Source organism: Patagioenas fasciata, chromosome 20 (assembly GCF_037038585.1).
Source record: "Patagioenas fasciata isolate bPatFas1 chromosome 20, bPatFas1.hap1, whole genome shotgun sequence".
Classification (NCBI taxonomy): Eukaryota; Metazoa; Chordata; class Aves; order Columbiformes; family Columbidae; genus Patagioenas; species Patagioenas fasciata.
In genome coordinates this window covers 8507237-8526764 of record NC_092539.1, presented here as the reverse complement: position 1 = coordinate 8526764, position 19528 = coordinate 8507237, and the positions used below count along the sequence as shown (strand labels likewise).

General features: G+C 52.4%; 1 protein-coding gene across 3 annotated transcripts; it reads right to left on the bottom strand.

Annotated features, from left to right (window-relative positions):
* Positions 1–479: 479 nt before the first annotated feature.
* Positions 480–15375, bottom strand: DBH (dopamine beta-hydroxylase). Of its 3 annotated transcripts, none has more exons than XM_071817210.1 (12): positions 14976–15375; positions 12626–12772; positions 11003–11260; positions 9575–9751; positions 9033–9135; positions 7542–7708; positions 6674–6778; positions 6534–6572; positions 5588–5647; positions 4845–4972; positions 4295–4454; positions 480–1878 (listed from the first exon to the last, which is right to left on the bottom strand). In XM_071817210.1, exons 1-12 carry the CDS (start codon positions 15348–15350, stop codon positions 1744–1746), a joined length of 1854 nt encoding a protein of 617 aa, XP_071673311.1. In that variant the 5' UTR covers positions 15351–15375; the 3' UTR covers positions 480–1743. The 3 variants fall into 3 exon arrangements, with proteins under 3 accessions (XP_071673311.1, XP_071673312.1, XP_065709731.1); XM_071817211.1 differs by having other exon boundaries at positions 481–1878; positions 4845–4915; positions 6674–6817; XM_065853659.2 differs by having other exon boundaries at positions 482–1878; positions 6674–6817.
* Between the last annotated feature and the right edge of the window lie 4153 nt (positions 15376–19528).

The following is a 19528-nucleotide window of genomic DNA, read 5'->3' as shown; positions in this document are numbered from 1 at the left end:
CTGGGTCCTTGCTCTGTGTGTGTGTAACCTCGGAATTTGTAGGAGAGGAAAAAGATTTTGTTGAACATGTTTTGGCCTGTGGCTGTTTTGCTGGTGCTGTTTGTGTCTGTGTGTCCTCCGGGCTGCTCCAGGGCAGGACCAGTTCAGCTCTGGTGTAAACTCGCCAACCGAGGCACCGGCACCAGGGCTGCCCTTGGCCCCTGCAGCTCCACGGTCCCATCTGCTCTGGTGGTGTCTCCCCAGAGGTCACCATGGAGGTGGCTCCTTTAGCTCCTCATGGAGAAGGGGATGCTCTCAGAGGCTGAGCTGGGCTCAGAGGTCTCAGGGAAGGTTTTTCATCACATGGATGCAATCTGTGACCCCCCTGCTGCTGAGAGGAAGGGGCAGCTGCTCCCAGCCCATCCCCATCATCATCCTTTGCTCTGGTCCCCTTGCTGGTCTCCACCTTCAGTGCTGAAGCTTTCACCCACCTGAAGAAATAATCACACTGCTTGCTTTTCGCTTTATTTCCCTTGAACTAGGTTTGCTTGGTTTATACCCTCTTTAGAGTGGATTTCAGCTCCTGAGCTGCATGCAACAAGTGCCACGGGCAAGAATTTGAGCTCTTCAATATGCTTTGGTTTTACTGGAAACGTTAAAAAATAAGTTTGGGATTAATTTTTCTGTGAATACGAGGTGACTGTGCTCCACGATAGCGCCCAGGCAGAGGAAGGGATGGCCGCAGTCCTGTCCGTTTGTCCTTGGGACAGACAAGGGACCGAGTGTGCTGTCTCCCTGCTGAGCCGGGGTTCCGCTGTGTGCCTGTGCCTGCCAAGATAATGTTTTGCTTCAAAAAGGCCTTTGTGATCCGCAGGGCTCTGACCTGAGATTCTCCCTTAAACCCAAGGTGGGGAGGGCAGGTTTCAGCTGCCACCCTGGCCTGGATGCCCCCGTTCCAAGGCAGCGAGTGGCAGGGACCCTCCCGAGTATTTTTCCTTTATAGTTCAACAGCAAAAGCAATTTTTTCTTCTTTTTTTTTTTTTTCATTACATTTAGGTATTTAATAGAGTCATTTTTCCTGCTAAAAGGTTTGTCTTGGTTTGTCTTTCCCCCCGTGTCCCTCCCCACAAGCCCTCCCCCTTTCTAAACCCCATCACAGAGGTATCATTTGTTCCCGGCCATTGGCATGTGGTGGCGTCAAGATGAATAATCCCCGGTGCGGGGGAGTGGAAGGAGGAGCGCGGCGGGGAGCGCGGTCCCTGCAGCGGGGGGGCAGCGCCGGGTGGGTGTCACAGCATCCCTCCCTCCATCCTGCCATGGGTACCAGCGTGGGAGAGCGCCCACGGAGCTGCCTGGATCTCAACGGGACTGTGGGGCACTGGGAAGACTTGTACCCTGCTCCCACACAGGTCTTTTGCTCTGTGCCTCAGTTTCCCTGCGGGAAAACAGGCTTCTCCCCCTCCTCCTTGGGGCTGCGCTGGGTTCGGCACAATAGCGAACCTCCGCGTTATTATTCTGGGGGCGGAAAGCAGCATTACTCAGAGCCGGGATTGCTAATAACGCACTAAATATAGCGCTTTCCATCTCCAGAGTACTTTCTGAACTCTTAACTCGTGAGCCCTAAACCCCTTGGAGACAGGGACCAGGGCACCGGCCGGCATCGCTGCGCGGGCAGGGATGCCGGGAGAGGAATGGGATGATGTTTCCTGCGGATGCTGCTGCCTGGAGGTGATTCCTGTTGGATGGAAGGAGCCGGGTGTTGGGTCAGTCCCTCCTGAGTTTGCCCAGGTCGAGGGGGACGGGGGCGGCCGGTCGAGGCCCCGGGGCGGGCGGGCAGTGAGGGACGGGCTCCCGCAGCCTCTCGGTGATGCTGGGAAGCGGCTGCTTCTCCCACTCGCCCTGCAAGAGAGTTCAGTACAATGAGACCAAGTTGGGGTTTTGGCTGCTTGGAGACTCCATGTTTCTCCTTACTTGTAAAAATTAAATGATCTTTAATATTTGAAGTGTTCTTAGCCCAAACCAGGATGTTTTATTAGGAGACGTTGCTAATTATTTGTATTGCAGAAGCACCTGTGCATCCTCCTAGCCGTGCAGATTTCTGCAATGCACTGTGTTGCACAAGCCCATCGTAACCAGGGAGTTTCCACCCCAAAAAGTGTTACCCACCAAATTAGATGGAGATGACAGACCAGGGCATCCCACTGACCCACTGTGCTCCCAGCCCAGCCCTGAGAAACGCTCTCTAACAAGTATTGGCAGGAAGGTTGGCTGGAGGTGACATTTGCGGCGTGGCAGGGTGGATGTTCATGTGCAGCTGCTGAGAAACAGGAGGGACACAGCAGCCTGGACGCGGTGCCGTGGGGCAGAGCCAGGGAAGGGCTGTCACAGCCATCAGGGCTCAAGGTGACCACAGCCAGGACAGAACCCCCAGCTCCACGTGTGCACGGGGTCACCTTGTCTTGGGGATGCTCCCTGCAAGGAGCAACATGCTGGGTTCACCCAGTGCCAAGGGCTGAGCCCGCCAGGCAGGATCTAGCTCAGATGCGAGGTGTTGGTCTGGGTTTAGAGGCTGGTTGAGATGCAGGCTGGGGCTGCGAGGGTGAAGGGGGGCTCAGCCTGGGCTGAGCTCTGGTTCGGTGATGCTATGGTTTGGCTGCCGGCTGCGCGTTCATGTGGAAACGTCAGCAAGAGGCTGAGCCGCAGCGTGAGCAGGAGGAGGGAGGTCTGGAGAGGAGAGGTAGAGCCGTGAGTCATCAGCAAGAAGACGAAAGTTGATTTTCATGTTTTCAGATGAAAATCCTTGGAGTATGTCAAGCGAAACGGGCCAGAGGCTGCGCTGGCACCAGGAAAACCCTGGGGAAAGGTGGAGGGGGAATGGAGGGACCTTCCCAAAGCACGGGGGGGGTGAGCAGAGAGGGTCAATCCTGCTGGAGAAATGACTCTTTTCTTGCAACATGATGGCTTTGGAGGGCAGGTACCATGTTTGGGGTGCACTTGCTCCAAGGCTGGCCCCAGCCCTGAGTGCATCTGCTCCCAGACCATTTGCTTATGCCTTGCCAGCACCCCGCTTTTGGGGTAGATCGAAAGCATTTGGAGTGTCTCCATAGTTGTTGCTTTCAGATTTCCACTCAAAAGCAGTTAATGCAGATTATGGAGAATTCACTGCAAGCCCTTGCAGGTGCAGGGGACCTGGGGACAGTGATGTCCCTGAAGAGTCTCACAAGTGTTACCTTGAGATTTTGCTCATTAATTAGCAGCACTCAGTCCCTCCAGAAATCTCCTCAGTTTTGGGATCACTGAACTGCAAAAACATGAGCTTAATTGAAAGCTGGTGCTTTTCTCTTGGCAGAAACAGTGTGGAATAAACGAGGTATCTTAAAATCGGGCTTGCTCTGCAAACCCCAGTAGAGCAGGAGGGGCAGCTCAGCTCCTCGCCCTTGCTGCGATACCGTGACCCACTTTGTGCCGGCCTCGGATCAGCTCCGCTCAAGTCTCTTCACAGCTGCTCCCCAGACCTTTCTGAAAGCAAGAGAGTTGCCTGGACTGCAATTAAGAGGCTTAATTCATAATTCTGCTGCTACACAAAACTTCTGTGCCGTTTCTGTCCCTGCAGCAAGGTTCTGCATGACCAAGAAATGGTTTCTGCCTCCTTCAGAGCAGACTTAGCTGAAGGGTTTTTACCAGGACAGAAAGCTGATGGTCTTCCCTGCAGCCAGCTCAGCATCCTCCAGGTATCCTGTAAGTTTATTACACTGATATATGCCATTGGGAGCTGATGGTCATAGGGACCGGCGGTGGCTTTAAGTCTTCATCATCATCATGACCATTGTGGCTGGGCCTGTTTTTTCTTTAAAGATCTCACGGCTCTTTATCCTTTACATTTCACTGGCTCGCTGCATTTGGAGACTGTACAGATGCTGTGCGTAATGAGCTCGCTCTGCTGGGACCTGATGTGATTTGCCAAAATCCTAAAAACCACCTCACGTTTCTGCTCGGTTCTGGAGCAAGCCCTGCTTTAATACTCAGCAAAAGCAGCCTCAAAATTGCGTTATGCAAATGCATCTCCTAATTGAATCTGGCCGAGCACAGCCACGTTTTACACGCTGGGTTTGTGCTGGGCTCGCTGTCCTGCTGACGCCGGCGTTCCCAGCAGCTCCAGCTCCCTGGCCTGAGCTCAGGTGGTGCAGCCACGTCCTGAGCACCAAGGACCTGTCCCATGTCCTCGGGGTCACCCCGTGGCACAGCTCTGCCGAGCTGCTTTTTACCCGTGGCCGGGAGTTTTGCTGTGAAGGTTTAGTTGTGAAGTTGGACCTACCGGGAAGCGGACGGCTGAGGATTTGTTGCAGTGCATGGAGATGGGAGCAAAACTGTAGAGGGATTTCAGGACGTCTCTGTTGAATGTGTTCCAGGGGACAGAGAAGAACTGCTGTGGGACAGAGACCTGTGGGCAGGTGCAGACCTCCTCGTCGTTAAACCTGCAGCAGGAGAAATGCCACACTGAAACACAGCAATGCCGTCCCTTTTCAGCCCTGGATGTGTGTAATTCCTCCCTGCCTAAAGCTCAGTCTGGAAAGGCTCTGAAGTCAGCCGTGGGAGCAGGGAGAGCCTAGGGGGGCAAGATTTGGGGCCAGCCGGACTGCCCGTGAGTAGGACACGCTGTGCAAGGTCAGCATCTCAGCCCTCTCATGGTGGGTGAATGAGCTGCAGGGATGCTTGGTGTTTGCCCCAGGGTATAAGAAGTACTTTGTATGTAAACACTTGGCCATGCACTGACCCCACTTCTTAAGCTTTTTTTCCCAGCATTACTAGCAAAGGGCTCTGCAATGGTCCCTCTCCACCCAGCACCGCCATGCAGGGCTCCGTACCTGTTCACGAGGTTGAAGTATCGGTGCAGGTAGCCCGGATCCACAGCGCTTTTGCACAGCTCCAGCTGGGTCTGGGGGTAGTAGTGCACGTAGTTCACACACATTTCTTCCAGGATGCCAAACCCCCCCTGCAGCACAGGCACAAAATGGGTCTGGCTCTGCCCAGCCAGGACTGCACGGGCAGGGGGGCTGCAGAGGCAGAAATCTCCCACCCACGTGTCCACGTGTGTGTGTGTGTGTCTATATATATATATATATATATATATATATATATATATATATTTATATCTATATACACACCCCTTCAGGTGCATAGGATGGGCAGCACTCTGCTCATCTGCCCATCTGCCTTTTATGCAAGGATAGACTTTCAGGCTAGATCGTGTGGTTTTACATTAAAATGCAGATTTCCTATAATCCCTCTGCTATATTTAGCTTCGTCCCTGTTGATGGTACCTCTGACAGGCTCTTTTTCTTTGCTGCCTATGTAAGAAAATAACATGCACTGTCAAAAAACGCCACTTCTCTTTAATTACAGTTAATCCCCGGTGGAACAGTTTGTGATGGGAACTGGAGTGACACATGCGACTTCTCAATTAGCACCTAACCATCCCTACTGCAGGCAGCAGAGCCTTGCGGGCTCGCTTCTTCACTGGCTGTAATTCAGCCCAGGTTTATGCAGGTGCCCACTTTGTGGGTGTCCCCAATCCTGTGGTGCAAACACAGACCGGCCCTGCACTCACCACGGTGGCTCGGCTCCGGTCCTCTGTGTTGTATGTGCAGGTCGTGATGAGCTCATCGCCCTGGGAGGTTTGAACACAGACACATGGAGGTGGGAGAGTGCAGAGTTTCAGAGAATCAGCGAATTTGGGGATGGGGGAGTTTGTAGCATAGCAGTTCTCTGCTCCCTGTAGCCTGCAGGCAGCCTGGTTCCCCACCAGCACCAACCATGGTGCCACAGGAACACTTGCTAAGCTTGTATCCCCTGGGGAGATTCCCTAGGGCTGTATCCGTGGGATGGTGTTTCCTGCTCTTTCCTCACTTTTCAAGAATTTCTGCAGGGCTGAAGGACCTAAAAAAATGCACTTAGGCAACATTTTGAATTGCCAAACCTGTACCCAACTTGATGGCACAACTGCATCCCCTCTGTGGTCCGTGCGACCTCCTGGGGCACGATGCTCCTGTGGGTGCCCTTGGCTTTGGATCTGGGTCCTTATTCACCGTGCAGCCCTGGGGAATGCTCAGCCTCTGTTCTACCACCTGCTCCCACCGCATTTGTTGCCAAATCTCTTCTACTAAGCAAGGAGGGAGGGGGCACCTCCCAGGCGTGCACAGTTCACCCTCACCCCCCAAGGAGCCTCCCTCTGCTAGAGGAAGCCCAGCTAAATTAAGTGCTTAATTTAGCTCCCGGCATGGTTCAATTGCCCACACACCGTTTTTGTACCATGTTAGATGAGACCTGTTGTCCCCAAGGCATCTGTGTGGGGGTGGCAGATGTGACCTGGGGACCATGGGGAGCGTGTCCTCCTGCACCCCCAGGAGGTCCTGGATGGCAGCGGGTGCCTGTGCATGGGCAGGGGCTGCTGGCAGCAGTGGGAATGAGGTGATGTAAAGGAGGATTCAGTGATGTGGGGTCAGGGGAAGGTCTTGTGCTGTTTAGAAGCCACCACAGTTTTTGGAGCCACTCACTGGAAAAACTGCAACCACCTCCTTCAGCATGCGGATCTCCTGGAGGGAGGGAAAGGGGACACGTCAGAGTGACACTATGGCTCTGTGCCCTGGCAGCCCCATGGGCGGCATCCAGCCTGGACCCCTGCAGACCCCTGTACCTGGAAGTGAGGGCTGTAGTGCCTGTCGGCGTTGACGACCTGCCGCTCTCTCCCGTCCCGGGACAGCACCGTCACCACTTTTCTTCCTGCCAGGTGAGTGTGGAGCTGGGAGGCGAAGATGTGGATGCCGGCAGCGGGCAGAGCCTGGGGGAAGGATGGCTCAAGCCTCTGTGCCCGACCCAATCCCTCTCCCATCTCGTGCTTCCCCGTGCTGTGTGCTCAGGACCAGTCATCCCTGCACTGGCTCCTGCATGGAGGTTTAGGGGGTCGCTGGACCCTTGGGGCAGCACAGGAGTGAGGTCCCTGCAAAGGGACAGATGCTTGATCCGCTTCCAAATCTAACTGATGTGCTGCCATGCCCGAAGTCAGCAGGAACAGCTGAGCTGGTTGCTGCCTGCTTCCTTGCAGTCATTAGTGGCAGCACAAATTATTTATTTGGGGTAGGCTCTACAAAAACATCCACTAAAACTTCCTTGAGAGCAAGGTGGGCATTTTGAAACAGTACTTGAGAGACCTCTTGGTGAGCTTCTTGGAAGCAGAGGCCAATCTTCCCATCTCCATGGGGGAAAGCACCGCCAGGGCATGGCCAGCTTGGCAGTGAGTTTTCTGGGAATGGTACCCCAGGAGCTGGAGCAGATGGCTCCCCAGGAGAGCTGCTTCAGGGGGAATTCAGTGCATCCCAACCAGCTGCTCGCTGTTCGTTGTACACAGCAGATCTTTTATTTTCAGCACAACCTCGTGGTAAAGGATTTGGGGAGTTTAAAAATGGGAATTGGGAACTTGGTGCTGTATCGTTTCTGCCTTGGAAAGACCATTTGCAACCTCTCTTCTCCAAGAAGAAGCCAGGGCAGAGAGGACGGAGACTCACCAGCTGGGTGCATTTGTCGGTGCAATATCCCGTGAGGATGAAGGCGTCCTCGCCCGGGGGAATGGCCATCACCGGTGTGTAGACCAAGCCCAGCTCCATGATGCCGGCATCGTAGCGTCGCAGGGTGGACGTGTAGTAGAGACGGATCCCCGAGGAGTCGCGGCGACCTGGCAGGCGAGAGGATGAGGCTTCAAGTCACCTCTGGAGAAGTGACGGCTGCTGGGACAAGGTCAGGTGTGTAAAACAACACTGCTGCAGTGGGGAGAGGCACACCGGCCTCTCACTTACAGCTTTTTCCGTGTGCATGGTTCTTATTGGTTTTAAATCCTGGATATTTTCATGCAGTTCTTTACTGATTGGCCCCAGGCACGTGACTGGTCCCCTAGAGAGCTCACCAACCTAAGGATGAATTGCTCCCAAGAGAGGTAAGGAGTACCCTTGGAGAGCCCGAAGCAGGACGGATCATGTGTTGCTTTGGAGAACTCCCTCAGAAATAAGTCCCATTGCATTTTCTGTAACTGATACATCCAAAGAACTAAGGGCGTGCTGTTGTTGGGGGCCTGGCAGGAGGAGAAACACCTGTGGAGCAAGTACTCCTAGTATTTGGAAAGCTTCTGCTCTCTCTTGCGTTTGAGATTGCTCCATTTAACCCCCTCCCAGTGCTCAACACAGCTGCTGTGGGCTGGAGAAGACCCTGTGCCTCTGATGTGCTTTGCAAGCGAAGGGAAGGGGCTGGTTCAGTAGGTCAGGAGGGTTCAGGCTGGCTTTGAACCCCCTGTCTCTGGGCTGGAGCCCACCCTGGGATAGGAATAACAGGGGGAAACACTATTGGTTAACATGCAAAAGCAGATAAATTATGAAAGACGTGAGCTCCATATTTATAGACGTGTTTCTTCTCGAGTTGCCGAATGTGCTATGATTGATCTACAGTACATATGCTCTGGTCTCCTAAAAATATACTTGGTTAGTCAAGAAGCTACATGTTTTTATGTAAATGAAGAAACTGGGTTATTTGGAATCCTTTTTTTTTCTAATGTGTCTCCTGACAATGTTATCAAAGCAGGAGTACCATTAAAACAACATCTAAGTTTCCCTATCCCCGGCCAGGCTGGTGCTGTCTCTCTGGTGATTTTGGCACCACTGTTGCTCTTGGCTCTGAGCTCAGACTCACCACCACCACCTTGCAAAGAAATGGAAGGGAAGGGGGACACCCTGTGACAGCCCAGCTAAATACTGAGCATCTGTCCGCACTGCTGGGCATGCACAGGGATGGGGTCCATCCTCCAGTAAGGATGACTTTGCTGAGATTTAATGTGTAGCACAGATCTGGACCATGAGGTCTTTTGAAAGTTGCAAACAGGGCTATGATTTTGGCCAAGCTTTCTTCTGTATGAAGCCTTCCCTGGAAGGGTGTCAGTCCCTGGTGTTTACCCAGTTCTCCTGCCACCTCCTCACTGAGGAGGCACTTTGCATCGTCAGGTGCCCACTCACCTTTGAACATCAGGGGGTTGTGGTAATGAATCTCGAGGCGTAGGTATCTGGAGGAGCCTGGGCCACCAAAGGCAAGACCTGCTTCTTCAGGGTAGTAGAAAGCCTGGAAGGAAAGGAAGAGTTTTAGGGGAGCAGTGGGATGACTTTCCTGAGGACAAGGCTGAAAAGGCTACAGCAATTGTCTGGGCATAGTCATGACCCCACCATGGGCTGAGGGAAATGCCTTGTGCTCTTGGTTGTGCTTGTTGAGCTGGTCTTGCTTCCAAAGGCTTCTTGCATGACAGCATGAACATGCAATGGCACAACCGCTGAGCAGGGGCGTCACACCAATTTATGGCACTGAGGAGGTGGGCTGGGGTGGAAACTCAGACACTGCTGGGGGGAGCTCAGATGGGGCTCAACACAAATCCCAGAAGAGACCAGGGTTGGGGCAGCCCACATGGGGCAATCCCGAGATGGGATCGGGAAGGGTTGGGATGCAGCAGGAAAGCTCCTGGGAGCAAACCTTTCACCCAGAGTGGTGGATCTCGCCTCGCACCCACCTGTGCTCCCATGGCCCACGCTGCAAGCACGTGCCGGCAGTAACTGAGCCGCTCTGGCTTCATCTTGGAGTCACAAGGCCCGTTGTAAAGGGGGAAGCTGTCGAACTCGGCAGCGCACTGGAAGACTTCCATGTGGTGGACGATGGCCTCGTTGCCCGCCGTGATCACTGGCTCGTACTGCAAAGCAGTGTCCAAGAAGGAGGAAACATAAAGACCGTTTGCTGAGAGCCCATCCCCGGGAGCTGCTGTCCGTGCAAGTTCCAAGGAGCCTGAGGCAGGTATGTCTGTTATTGAACGGGACAGTTTCTACCATATGATGGGGCGGGAAGGTTGGGCGTGAAGCAACAAGGGCCAAGAGCTCTTGGGTGGCTTTGGGACCTACCCAGAGTCCACCACAACCCCTAGAGAAACATCTCATCCCTTCTCTAGTGACTGGTGCACCTGATCAGCAGATCCTGGTCTGCTTTGTGAGTTCTTTGCCAGTTTTGCAGGGCTGAGGTGACCATGGGGACATTGCTTTTTCCTAAAGAGAGTCCTGGCCATATTGCAGTAGCTCTGCCTAAAGCTATTGGGTTTTGTTTGTAGCCAACAGCTGTTCAGGGCTTGGAAACGGGGATTTGGGGCAGAAAGAGTGACTTCAAACAAGCCTGAGGAACAGCTCTGGCTGAAAGCACCAGCTGTAGGAATGCTCTGCAGCAGCGGGAAGGTATCAGGAGTTACACACTTTTTACTTACACACAGATGATTCACTTCACACCATCTGTTGGAGAGAAAATCCTCCTTCTGAGTTTTCCTTTGCAACGTCTCTCCCCTATAAATCACTAAGCACACGCTTCAGGTCGTGTGTCAGGTTTTCCCTCACCCCCTTGTGTCGTTTTGACTCTGGATGTGCCAGCTCACCTGCCGAGCCACCTCTGTGCCTGCCCGGGTGATGCTGTCCCAGCAGCTGGTGATGGGCAGACAGGTCAGGCTGACATTACTCCTGCCTTTCCCCAGCACCAGCCTGCCTGCAGGTTTCTGCCTCTCCTTTCAGGAAGACCCAAGCACGTGCAACATGTCTGGGCAATGCACACAAGTTGCATGATTCACTGTGTGCCATGATGCTGCCGTGGGTCTGTCCTTGATGTTCTGCCTTCTGCAGGGGGTCAGCTCTGCAAGGGAGCTGCTTGAAGCCTGCCCTGGTACATGCTGGAAGTCACCAGTCTGCCACCTCCTGCCGAGAAACTTGACTTTGGGGTCTCTAAGAGACATGAGGATGCTACTGGCTGGTGGGATGGCTCTGGGAGATGTTTTGGTACCCTGTTGGAGAAGACATATGGGTCTGAAAGCCTGTGAAAGGGCAGGGAAGAGGTGGACTTTGCAGAATGGCTGAATGTGAACGCGATTGCTGAACTGCACCAGGGAAAGCAACCCTCTTCTGCCTCTCACCATGATAATGTGATGTTTGGGGAAGCCAGCTGGGAGCTCTGCCATGTAACACCAGTAGGTTGTCTCCTCGCTGGGAATGACAATGTTGGGGGCCGTTAACTCCATGGTCTTCCTGTCACTGGGCAGTTCAGGGATGGTGATGTTGGGCTTTAGCAGCTGCACCCTCTGCAGTCCCCTGTGGATGGCAGAGATGTTGATGGCTTGAAGAGAATGGACTGGTTTCTCCAGGATCCCGTAGATAAGGTGCACGGTGCCATCCTGAAGTGAGAGCAAAGTGTATCAGCTAGGTTTTTTTATGCAGGAATGTGAACTGCATGGACTATTAGCACCGATGTTGGTGGTGTGAATCCAGGAATGGACCTCTTGATCCATCCCCAGATGGGAAGTGACCCTGACTTCACCAGTTGCTCCTTTTGCTGTGCTGTCTCAGGAAGACAATAGACTTTGGGGTGTTTCTTTCGCTGATGTGATCACAGAGTGTTCCCTACCAGTTGGGAGAGTCTGAAAAGTTTTCCCTTCGTGGCATCAGCTCCGTAAGGGTAACATCTCCTCTCTACTCTTTCAGAGCCCCTCATCCCTCCTGAGCTCCAGGCTGGAACAACCAGATTAGTTCAGAGCTCATCCCACCCTGCAGCCCGGCTCCAGCAACGGCCATGGGCAGCAGCCTGGGGAGGTACAACAGAAACAAATCTCCTCTCTCAAACTCTCCCTTTTTCCCAGCTTCTGTTGCGGGGAGTGCTGCAAGAAGCTCTGCTGAAAGTCTACTGCAAACTGTGGAAGTGCTGCTGAACACAGTGAGCTCTGGACAGGAGATAAGGAAGAAAGGAAAAAGATAGTATATTTTTTTCCTTAAAGGATCAGAGAATAAAGACCTGTAAGTCTTTTCCCAGCTCACACACAGATTTCTTTTTCCTCCAGGGCTCTCTGTGTTTTGGCAGATGGTAGACATTTCTCAGCACAAGACAAGCTTTTGAAAACCAGCAATAAAAACTCAAGGATGCTCTGTGCCCACGTTGGCTTTAAAATATCCTGCCCACCAAAGGCTTTCATATGAAATGAGCCTTGTGCTGATTCCTGCACCTGGGGTCTATGGCTGAGACCCCAAAGCTCTTCGACATCTCTACTTGGAAGGTTTCCCCCACACCCCATCTCATGGGGGAGCCGTGAATGCAGACCCAGAGGGACTTGACCGAAGCACACCACAGCAGCTCTATTTGCCATCACTTTACTCCAGCTCCTGCCACAACCCTCGTCTTTGTGTCCTATTGAACAACACCAACACCTCTTCGTAACACTCTGAACAGCTGGCTCTAGACTGCAAACCAGAGTGATGCAGGAGGGTATTTATATAGACCTAACACATGCTTAACAGCAGCGAATGATGCAAACGAGCTAAAATCTACACTTTATAGAGGTTTATAAGGGGTTGTAAATAGATCGTGCCGAATATTACTCATGTCCCAGGACTGACATCCATAACACGCTTCCTTTCTGCTTTAGACAGCACAAATGCTTGATGCTGTCTCCGAAACAAAACACCGGTCAGGTATAACCACACAATTGGGGTTTGGAGCTCTGCCCTGGGGCTGGGGGGTTCTGTAGCAGGGTGGAGTGATGCTGTACCTCGATAAGGTAGTCCTTGGGGTCACAGGTGCTGAAGGCTCTTCTGAAGAGGAGGTAGAGCCCCTCCGTAGCCCTCCGAGCCCCGAGGAGCTGGTAGTCCTGCTGCGAGTCCATGTGGAACTGCCCCTTGGCATCGCTCCAGGCATCCTGCAGGAGGAAGAGCATCCCACTAAGCTGGTTCCATGGGTTGTGAGGTCCTCCTTCTGTTCACTGTCTGGCTGGTTCACCCTCTGCACCCCAGAGCTGGAGGGAGCCTGTGTTTTGGTTGTCCCATGCCCACCTCTAGCAGCCCGCGGGCAGAGCTGCCATGAGACACTTGGTGCTCAGCATAGGAATACATGACCCAGCATTAATAGTCTGCAGAAAGACCTTTTTGAGTCGAGATGCAACTGGGGGAAAGGATACAGTGGGAGGAAAGCTTGCAGGGACACGTGAAGGTGTTGCATTGATCTGTGTTGTGTTTGGGGTGTATCTTCTAAGGGGGTGGTGATGTGCTCTCCAAGACGCTGGCCACAAACAAGCTGCTCTCCATTTAAGATCAGACCTTTGCTGGGCTGTAGCGTCAGCCTTAGAAATTGCTAATGCTCTTCAAAATCCTTAATTTGTTGTGTTCAGATTGTTTTGGCAGCCCAACAAGGCCTCCCGAAATCTGCACGTTGGTGATGATGGTGACAAAGCCACACTGAGAAGCAAGGCAGGAGCTTACTCCTGTGATTAAGGATTTGAAGGCTTGGAGTTTAAAATCCTGCAGTAATTTGGATTTGAACAGTGTATTTGTCTTGATCTTTTGCATTTTCCTTTGATACCTTTTGTTTATTGATAAAAGGCACTTAAGAAGTACCTTTCTGTATGTACACAAGTGGCATCAGTTCTCTTATCTTGGGCAAAAAAAAAAAAAAACAGAAGAAAAAGAATAAAGCATCTTGGCATCATTTTAGCCAGAAGTATAGAGTGATATTTCGAGAACATGTTGTCCTTAGAGGGGGAGAGTAAAATCAGCTACATGAAGCTAGCATGACATTTGTTTTCATAGGAATATGGTGTGCAAATTAATCTTGTAGTACATGGGGGGTTAAGCAAATTTGGATCTTTTTAACAGCTGACACACTTATGCGGAAGAAAAGCTGCTGGGAGAGAGAAAACCAAGACTGGGGAGATTTAAAGAAACCTCCTTGCAGGATGCTGTTCAGTACCAAGTGAAAGGAAAGCCAAATGCTGCCCTGTGTTTAATTCAGTGCTGTTTGTCTTTCAGTGAGCACACGAAGGCAGATTAGAAATGCTTCTTTATGTTTTTTTAACATGGTGCTGTGAAATACTGTAGCGTTTGGGCCACCACACATCCTGAATGGCTGGTAATTAGCAGGAAAACAGTATAGATAATAACTCCTTCTTTTCACCCTTTCATTACGCCGCCGATCACATTGCAGCTGATTGTGAAAGAGTGTATTTTATGGTTAATTTGAAGTAAGCAGAGAGGTAAAATTTAACTCACTGGAAAAGTCTCACATGGGGGAAAATGTGAATTGCTTTCTGCAGCCAAGCGAGATTGCAATAAGCCTATTGTGGTATTCTGGGGATAGGAGAACACAGGGGGAGCGACTGTAACTGCAGCCCCCATGGAAAGACAAACCAAACAAGAACCCGGACGAACAGACTGTGTCAGAAAGGACGGTGATTTGTAGTAGCAATATCAAACAGCAAAATTAGAAATTAGTTTCCCCCCCATCTGCTACTGCGTACATACTGCCCAAAATACATTTGCATGTTTAATTTCCAATAACGCCACGCCGCTGGCAGCCATCAGGTTGTGTTTGCTTGCGCCCTGTTGATCTCTGAGATAGCATCGAACGCGGCTCGCGGCTGGGTTATTGGTGCTGGCAGCAGCGGGATTTCTGGCTGATAACTTCTGCACAGCCTCAAAGTCGTTCACGGGAGCTGTGGTTAATTTTTAATGTGACTGACAGCAGCGCACAAGTGAACCGAGGCGTCGATGCATCCCGCGTGTGTGAGCTGGTCTGTACAACCACCTGTTGGAGCTGAACACAGCAGAGACATCCCGGTTCTGGTGCCACTCAGCCTCGCTGATGTGCTGCTGTGTTTGTTATTTTCTCTTTGGGTTTAAGATCCTATGCCAAACCCAATGCGCAGACCCAATCTGTGGGTTCCTCTGGGGGTCCCCAAGCCCTTTTGGACCCTGTCCACCTGAGCAGCCCGAGTGGTCCAGCCTGTGCCGTACCCTGGACCAGCCCGTGCCATACCCTGGACCAGCCCTATCCTTCAAACCACCAGCCAGATTCACCCACGGGGAGGCAACCCCAAAAGGAGCTGTGCAAACACACAAGCGACTCACCCCGAAATAGGAATTGTGCCCATCGCTCCAGAGCACAACCAGGTCCGCATTCTCGAACTCGCCCCTGTCCGACATCCCGAAGAGGAGCCCAGACTTCAGGTCCCTGACGAGGAGCTGGAAATACACGGTTTGCTCGGGGTAGCTGACGTTCCAGGAGAGCTCGAGCAGCCCCTGGGGATCGAGGGGCACCTTGTAGGGAAAATCACTCTTGCGGGGTGCCGAGCCCTGCAGGGCCACCACCAAGATGACCAGGAACACTGCGATCATGGTGAAGTACATGGATGCCACCTCCCGCAGCTTGAAGCTGGGGCAGGGCTTGCACCCCGAGGTCTGCATGCTGGAGAGGACAGCACCCATGCGTCTGGCTTTGCCCATTTATGCGCTGGCCCTCCTGGGCAAACCGGGTAAGTGATACTGTTTAATTGCATTTGCTTGTTGGGAAATCGGATTGTTGTATTGACCCCCCCCACCTCCTGGCCAAACATTTGTCATTCGCTGCCTCCCCTTAATTGGCTCTAATTGCACATGGACATTATCAATAGCAATTGAATTTGACTGGGCTAATGTTATTCATTCTTAAATCTTCCTTTGTGGCTGGAAAGTGCTGTTCACTCTCAAGCTGCTCTTGCTGAGCGCCACGTGGACACGCTCTGCCCAGCTTGTGGTGCCGCTCACCCAGTTCTGCAGGGTGAAAGCTCCGGGATGGCCCCAGGATCGATCCCAGCCACAGCCCCCCATGTCCCCCAGGCTGGGATCACTTGTCCCCAGAAAGTGGCCAGTCCTGGTTCCACTCCCTGCCCACGCTGCTGGGTGCAGGTGGGGGGATCACTGTGTGTGAACTTGGTGTGAACTATTTCTGGCCCTTCCAAACCCAGGACAGCACTTAAGCAAAAACAAGGATGCCAATGCAAAGCTCAGCTTCCATCCCACCCTGGTTTGGCTCCCATCAAAGGACCTACCTACCTCAACCTTTGAGACATAAAATATTTGTTATTTTTTGCTTTTGTAGCTGCTGGGACTTTGGCTCCAGTTTAAAGGTACCTTTCGTCCCTCCCCTTTCTCATTTGCTTAAAGTCTGATGTATTCTCTTTTGGTTATTAACTTTTCTGTGTTAATTGGAATTATAATGAATCATCTCAAGCTCTTTGATACACAAACACACACTGCCTTGCTTTAGTCTCGGAGTTTGTGATCGTGTTTTATTAATGCCAGCTCACGTGGCAAGCGATGCTCTCAGATGCCTCCTGTGCGGAGTCCCCTCTGGGTCTTGGGTTTCACTCGTGGTCCTTGCAGCAATGTCACACCAATGGATCCACATTTCCCAGCCTGTGTAATGAGAGGAAATAGATTCAGCTCAGTGCCCGAGTGTTTTAATGAGTCATCAATGTGTGGCATCTCTACATTAAATTTGATGAGGTTTTTATTGTTCTAAGACACAACCATTACCCAGGAACTCAGCAATTGATTTGGAGTGTCTCTCCTTGTCGGGTGACCTGCTGGTTAGAGGCTGTGATCTCTCATTCAGCTTTATCAGGCAAAAGGCCAAAGCAGAGAGAAAGCTGAGTCCTCCCAGGCGAGCGCATCCCTCGGCCCCATCCCATGCCCATGGGACCAGTGACTCCAGCATGCCCAGCCCCACTCCAGCCCTCCCGCTGCTGCCGGTGTCAGCTTTAAAAGCCCATGTCCAGATAATTTAACTTGCAGGAGGTCATCAGAGCCGCCTGGGAAGGCTCCCAACCTGGCAGCTCTTGGGTCCAAACTCGCAGGATGTGTGAGCTGAACCCCGTGGTGTCCCGGGCTCCCTGCCCAGGAGCCGGGTGTGCACCTCAACCCCTCCACAGCTCCGAGCATCTTCCCAAAGGAGGTGGCAGCATCTCCACCCCTTTGCCTGAGGCTGCTGGCTGGTTCCTGGACCTGCTGTACTCCAAGATCCTTTTCTGAAAGCGTCAGATGGATGTCCCTGGTCCGCCAGCCCTGGCTGCCTGGGGAGACGTCTGGCTGCGTTACAAAAGCCCCTTGGGAACAGATTTTTGCCTTGCCCCACTTCTAACCTCCTCCAAGCACAGATTCACTCGCTTCTCCTCCTCTCTTGGCTTTGTTTCCTCATTGTCAGGGGAAGGAAGTGGAGTTGCCAGCATGGCAAGAAGGCAAATGATCCTCACCAGGGGGGTGGGAGGGGGTCCTTAGCTAACGAGCTCTGCCTGTGTCTATTAGAGATGAAACCCCAGGTTGCTGGCGTGTACAAGTGGAGCTCCTGAGCTTTTCTGTACAGAAGGAATTTGCAGTGGAACAGCATAACATGGGCAGGTCAGCTTGAAAACAGCTGAACTTTGCAGATAAGCAATGAGAATTTATTTAAAGGGAAAAAAATTATGTATATCTCTCCCCCTCCTTCAGTTTCTCCCCAGTCGTTGCTCATAAATCCAGGCGAGGAGCAAGGATCCAGCTTTCCGCTCATTGCTCCGGGTGTTTATTTTAAGACTTCAATGAGATGTAGAAATGCCAGTTCCCTGACTCTGAGACTCCAACTGCTCAGGGCTGACGCAGAGTCGCTTCCCACAGGCCGGCTGCCGGGAGGAGCACCCGGAGGGTGCGGGACGTGGGCTCAGCCCCTTTCCTGGAAGGCAGAGCAGCAGCAGAAGGTTTCTGCCCACCTGTGAGCTCTTACCGGAGCTAACGCTGGCACAATTGCACTAGTGCTAGCATGGGAGCATCTTGTGCTGGAGACGAGACTCAGGTGACCCTGCAAACCCCCCTGGAATAAAAAGAGCTAAGGTGCAGTAGTGCATGGGAAAGACCCGGAGCATGCTGTGAGCCCCAGTGAAGGGCTTGTTTTAATGGATAATGCTCAGACGTATTCCCCAGGCCCCAGCTTGGCAGTGCTGGATGCCATACGCACACCAGCAGCAGCAGTAATCCCCCGCTGGGTGCTGCTGGCCTCATCCTCTGCAGAGCCGCACGTCCAAACCCTCCTGGCAACGTGCTAAAACTACCGTGGCCTTTCACTGCCGCTGATGACCGTGGCTGCAAAGCCAGTCCTAAAGGCAAGATAAGCTATGTTTTGCAGAGCCCTGAAAGCAGCAGTGCCTGACATTTGTGGCGGGGAACCAGGGCAAGCAGCTGCCTCCATCGACAGGAGGCGAGGGCTGCCTGCCTGGAACAAAGCTTGACTTACAGGTAAGTGGGTTTAAACACAACTGATGCACCAAATGAGGGATTGAAGCAGGCTGCACCCCTCCAAGCTATAATCCATTGCCTCGCTAACTTAAATGGAAATTCAATTTGGGTGAGGATGGGGAGGGAAGGGAAGCTCGCTCTCTGTTCCCGCAGCAGGGCACAGCTCTCCATGCCCCGGGGGCTCTGCTGTTCGCAGCCCCAATCCACGGTCAGCCAGCACCCGGATCGAATTTGCCTCGGCGCTGATGAGGTTAGGCAGTGTCTGACTCAGGCTGGACCTGACATGGTATGAGAAGGCGGAAGAGAGGGTTGACATGTAGGGGAGATGCTCACATGGATGGGCGATTGTTTGGGGACTTGGGGACCCCTGCCCTGATCAATGTTGTGGGCAATTTCTCTGGCCAGATCCACCTCTCACCCTTCATACCAGAGCTGTAGAGTCTGCACGAAGCTCGTGGCTTGTAGGAACTATTTGATATATGTCCTGGTGTCAGGAGAATTGTTTGTCCTTTTAAAAGTATTACTTTGCTCAGTCCTGTTCCCATAACAAACCAGAGGGGATGTGCCGGCTGCTTGTTGTCTTTGTCATGCACTGGGGCTGCAAATCTGTGTTTGCATTTGCCCAACAGAGGCACAGGTGAGTATTTAATGTCTCTGTGTCACAGTGTGAATGATTTGGGCTGGTTATCTCTGAGCTGCATTTGTTTTGCATGGGAATCTCCCCAGGTGACTGCAGCACTTGGTATTTAACCAGCAGATGTGCTGGACACAAACCAAGACAGGACACTTGGAGGAGATCGTGACCCAGCAGCGGTGGGTGGGAAGACCCATTCCCTCCTCCTTCCATGTGAGTTTGTGCCTTACAGCACAAGAGCAACAAACGCTCTGACGTCCCCCTCGCTGAGCCTCTGCTGGTTCCAGCTTCTTGCTTTCTCCTAACCTGTTTCTCTTTGGGAGGTGCTGCCTTGCCAAGGCCCCTTCCCACCAGGCTGCCTGCACAGCTCAGCATCCCGGAGAAATTCCCTCCCCGGTGCTGCCGCAGCTGAGCCACCTAATGAAATCTAGTTGCCTGTGCATGCTATATTAGGGTTACCATGGATATGGTGCCACAAACACGGGGCTGTGGCTTTGTTATATAAACAGGAGAGATTGCCACAAATACCCAAAATATCCGAAAAGGACAGGAAGAGACAAAAGCATCCTCTGGGTTTGTTTATAAAGGGTTATGTGTTCCAGTGGACAGTGCCAGTGGAAGAGGTTTGTGTTGGCATTGAGAAGTGGTGGTCTTGGACTCGGGAGCTATGAAGACTCTTTCTGATCTTCACCAGCATCTTTCTAAAATTATCAGAAAGTTGCTGCTGGCCCTGCTTGTGCCC